Source organism: Nicotiana sylvestris, chromosome 7 (genome assembly GCF_000393655.2).
Source record: "Nicotiana sylvestris chromosome 7, ASM39365v2, whole genome shotgun sequence".
In the NCBI taxonomy this organism is placed as follows: domain Eukaryota; kingdom Viridiplantae; phylum Streptophyta; class Magnoliopsida; order Solanales; family Solanaceae; genus Nicotiana; species Nicotiana sylvestris.
Genome location: NC_091063.1, coordinates 161,025,849 through 161,031,181, shown reverse-complemented (window position 1 = coordinate 161,031,181; position 5,333 = coordinate 161,025,849). Strand labels below are relative to the sequence as shown.

The 5,333-nt window shown below is 43.5% G+C and overlaps 1 protein-coding gene across 1 annotated transcript; it reads right to left on the bottom strand.

Annotated features, from left to right (window-relative positions):
* Positions 1–2,678: 2,678 nt before the first annotated feature.
* LOC138874048 (uncharacterized) lies at positions 2,679–3,488 on the bottom strand. Its single transcript, XM_070152551.1, has one exon. It carries the CDS (start codon positions 3,486–3,488, stop codon positions 2,679–2,681), a length of 810 nt encoding a protein of 269 aa, XP_070008652.1.
* Between the last annotated feature and the right edge of the window lie 1,845 nt (positions 3,489–5,333).

Here is a 5,333-nt window from a genome sequence, read left to right as displayed (position 1 = left end):
ACCTACCCCAATGCAGACCGCACAAAATGCAATGCGGTCCGCACCACATAGTGTAATGTGAAGATTGAGAAGGCAACCACTGCGGTCCGCACAAAATGTAATGTGGCCGCAGTGGTCCACCGCGGACCGCACAAAATATAATGCGGCTGCAGTGGCAAACTTCATAGAGCTGGTGTTTTCATCCTCCATCAATGCGGTCCGCACTGATTTTGTGCCCTCTGTACTGAGTTCTTTACGGCTGCACATAATGTAGTGCGGTCTGCATTGAAAACTTCAGAGACTTGACAATCTTTTCACTACGTCCTGCACTGCATCACCACAAACCTGTAACTTCTCACGACCAGTCAATCCAAAAAAAATCCTATCCTACAATGAAAAACAAGGAAAAACAAGAAGAAAAACACATGGGTTGCCTCCCACGAAGCGCCTAATTTAACATCGCGACATGATGCAGGTTACCATCAAATCATTTGAGATGACAAAGTGCCACCACGTAGCTGTCATCAATCTTTCCCAAGTAGTGCTTGACCACTTGCTTGAAGATGATAGGGAGTAGAAACCTTATGATTGACACCATACTTCGCAAGCAAAGTGTCAAAAGATCTATTGCAAAAATGAGATCCCCCATCACTTATGATTGCACGAGGAGTACCAAACCTTGTAAAAATGCTCTTTTTGAGAAATGCAACAACACTCCGGGCCTCATTGTTGGGCAAAGCCGCGGCTTCAACCCACTTTGAAACATAGTCCACCACCACAAGAATGTATGTGTTCCCACACAAGCTAACAAACGGGCCTATGAAATCAATGCCCCATACATCAAAAATATCAACCTCGAGGATGGTATTGAGAGGCATCTCATCTTTCTTCGAAATTCCACCCGCTCGTTGACATTCGTCACACCTCTTCACGAGTTCACTTGCATCTTTATACAACATTGGCCAATAAAACCCACAACTAAGAACTTTAGAAGCCGTCCTCGTCCCGCCATGATGGCCACCATAGGGAGAGGAATGACAAGCCTCCAAGATACTCAATTTCTATTCCTTCGGGACACACCTTCGGATCATATCATCCGTGCAAATCTTGAACAAGTACGGCTCATCCCAATAGAAATCCAAACTATCCCATTTAAGCTTCTTCCTTTGGTTAGAAGAGAGCTCACACGGAATTATACCAGTCACAAGGAAATTAGCAACATCTGCAAACCATGGCATATCATTCATCGACACCAAAAGGAGTTGTTCATCGGGAAATGAATCATTGATCTCTAGTCCATCACGAGGCCTCCCCTCCTCCTCCAAGCGGGACAAGTGGTCCGCCACTTGGTTTTTACTACCCTTCCAGTCCACAATCTCCAAATCAAACTCTTGAAGTAACAAGACCCATCGCATTAGTCTAGCTTTGGCATCCTTCTTCGTCATCAGGTACCAGAGTGCGGCATGGTCGGTATGAATAATAACCTTAGCACCCATGAGATACGGCCAAAATTTTTCCATTGTGAACACAATAGCCAAAAGTTCTTTCTCGGTCACCATCATTCATTGTCATGCTCTCATAGTACACCAGATGAAACATTTTGTTCACTCTTTGACCCAAGACTGCCCCAACTGCAACATCGCTCGCATCACATATGAGCTCAAAGGGCAAGCTCCAATTAGGTGTGGTAATGATATGAGTGGTGGTCAAATTATGCTTGATAAGTTCAAAGGCTTGCATACATTTTTCATCAAACACGAACTTGGCATCGTTTTCAACAACTTGCACAAAGGATTCACCACCTTCGAAAAGTCTTTGATAAATCTCCGGAAGAATCCCGCATGCCCAAGAAAACTTTGAACTCCCTTGACAGATGTAGGGGGAGGGACCCTTGAAATCAAATCAATTTTTGCTTTGTCTACCTCAATACCATGCTGTGAAATTTTATGCCCAAGAACTATACCCTCTTCCACCATAAAGTGGCATTTCTCCCAATTGAGAACAAGATTGGTTTCTTCACAACGGGCCAAAACTCTATTAAGATTCTTCAAGCATTCATCAAATGAGTCTCCCACAACACTAAAGTCGTCCATGAACACCTCTAAAATGTCTTCCATCATATTAGTGAAAATGGCCATCATACACCGCTGAAATGTAGCCGGTGCATTATACAATCCAAAAGGCATCCTAGAGAAAGCAAAGGTGCCATATGGACAAGTGAATGTGGTCTTCTCCTGATCTTTTGGAGCAATCAAGATTTGGTTGTACCCAGAATACCCATCTAAGAAACAGTAGAAGGCACACCCAGCAAGTCGGTCTAACATCTGATCAAGAAAAAGCAAAGGAAAGTTATCCTTGCTGGTCACTTTATTCAACTTTCGGTAGTCCATGCATACACTCCAACCGGTGACGGTTCTGGTAGGAATCAATTCATTTTGTGAATTTGCAACCACGGTCATGCCACGCTTCTTCGGTACACACTGCACCGATGAAGTCCAGGAGCTATCAGAGATGGGGAACACAACCCCGACATCCAACCACTTGATCACCTCCTTTTTCACAACTTCTTGCATTGCCTCGTTCAACCTCCTTTGATGCTCCAAGGAGGGTTTTTCATCATCTTCCAGAATAATTTTGTGCATACAGAATGCGAGGCTTATCCCCTGAATATCAGCTAAAGTCCATCCAATTGCCTGTTTTCACTCTTGAAGCACCACTAATGTGGCATCAACCTGCATGTTAGTAAGACAAGAGGAAAGAATAACTGGCAAAGTAGAATTTGAGCCTAAGAACTCATACCTGAGGTATGGAGGTAGTGGATTCAATTCCAACACTGGAGGCTCCTCAATTGAAGGTTTTGTTGGTGGAGTCTTCCTATTCTCGTGGTCTAAAAATAATTTCCTAGGCTCATAAGAGTAGGAGCCCATTCCATGTAAAGCATTCATGCACTCCACTCGACCCTCATCATCATTGCCATCAAGATTCAAGAATACGGCCTCCAATGGATCCTCCACATTAATCATTGCACTGGTGTCATCAACTATCACTGCTATGACGAGGTCCACAAAAGAGCACACCTCAGTACTGTTGAGCTGCTTCATTGATTTGCAAACATGAAAGACCACTTTTTCATCACCCACCCGGAAGCTGAGTTCCCCTGCTTCCACACCAACTAAGGCATTCACCGTATTAAGGAAAGGTCTCCCCAAAATGATAGGAACTTCATAATCCACCTCACAATCCAAGATCACAAAGTCAGCTGGCAAGATAAATTTGTCCACCCGGACAAGCACATCATCAATAATACCCAATGGTCTCTTCATCGTTCTATCCATCATTTCCAATCTCATGGAAGTCGGCCTAGGTTGCCCAATACCCAAAGTTTTGAAAACTGAGTTGGGCATCAAAATGATACTAGCACCCAACTCACATAGAGCGTTGGCAAAATCCGCACTCCCAATGGTGCAAGGAATGGTGAAAGCACCGGGATCTTCAAGATTTAGAGCCATTGAATGCACTATTGCACTAACTTGGTGAGTTATTTTATAGTTTCACAATCCATAGACCACTTCTTTGTCACCAAGTCCTTCATAAATGTAGCATAGCCCGGCATTTGTTCAAGAGCCTCCACCAAAGGCACATTAATGGATAAGCTCTTCATCATGTCAATAAACCTTTTAATCTGATTCTCATTTTTCTGCTTCGCGAGCCTTTGAGGATAAGGTGGAGGTGGCCTTGGCAAAGGAGCCTTGGCTTTAGGCACAACCGGCTCCGGCATGTCTATTATGTGTTCCCTAGACGAGTTCATGTCATTTTGAGTTTCCTCACTTCTTGAATATCAATCCTCACTTCTTCATTCACATTGTCATCAATCACATTTTCAACCACCAAAGGAACTTCATCTTCTTGCAACTCAACATCATCACTCAAAATTTGCTTTTGTTTGGAGGCATTCACATCACCGCCTCGTTCACTCCTTGTAGTTACTACCATAACATGATTGCTACTACCCTTCGAGTTTACTACCGTATCACTTGGTAGGGCACCCTTAGGGCGAGTGTTTAAGGATTGTGAGATTTGGCCCGACTGAACCTCCAAATTCTGAATCGTGGTATTGTGGGAAGACAACTAAGCATCAGAATCCGCACTCTTTTTCATCATCTGTTCGAACATTATTTCAATTCTCCCCATATTATTGCTAGAAGAATTGGGACCTTGAGATGGAAATGGAGGTGTATTGTTCGGTTGTTGGTACATTGGGGGCCTTTGAAAGCCTTGCCCCTGGTTTTCTTGGTTTCCATTGTTCTATCCACCTTGATTGTTTTTACCACCCCAATTGTTGTTACCATTCCTATTTCCTTGATTATTTTGATTGTTGTTCTGATTGCCCTAGTTGGAGTTTTGGTTATTGTTCCCCCAATTACCATTGCCTTATTGTTGTTGATTGCCCCAATTGCCTTCGGGTATCCATTGTTGTTGGTTGGAAGAATTGCCCCTTTGGCCTTGATAATTATTCATGTATTGCACCTCTTCACTCTGTCCATCAAAACTATCATCTTGAAATCCACCACAATCATTGTCAAATTGCTTTGAATTCCCTTGGTTCTATTGACCTCTTTGTCTTCTTTTGTTGACAAGCATGTTAACACCCTCCATGGCATTCACTTGTCGAGGATTTTGAACTTGTTGCAACTGTGCCTTTGCTAGTTGGTTCATTGTAGTTGTCAACTCAGCTATAGCCTGCCAATGATCATGTAACTCCTTGGGCAAATAAGTGACCATGGGGTCACCCTGGGGCACGTTGGCTCTACTTTGCCATGCAGAAGAAGTGTCAGCCATCTCGTAAAGAATGTCACAAGCCTCATCATAAGACAACTTCATAAAGTTCCCCCCAACAAGTTGATTCACTATGCATTGGTTTGTTGTGTTAATGCCCCGATAAAAGGTTTGTTGGATCATCAAGTCAGTCATATCATTGTTGGGGAATTCCTTCACAATTGTTCTATAACGCTCCCAAATCTCATGCAAAGATTCCGTGGGCTCTTTCTTGAATGCCAAGATCTCATCTCTCAATGCAACCATATGCCCCGGTGAGACAAATTTCGCAATGAACTTATCCGCCAACTCATCCCAAGTAGTGATGGAATGGTTGGGAAGTCTCTCAAGCCAATCAAGTGCTTTCCCTCTAAGTGAAAATGGGAAGTGTCTCAAGCGGAGAGCATCCTAGGACACGTTAGTTTGCTTGCTCCCCCAACATGTATCCACGAACCCCTTGAGATGTTTGTAAGCATTTTGATTTGTAGTGCCCGTGAAATACCCATGCTGCTCTAGCAAAGTCAGCATCACATTGGTTA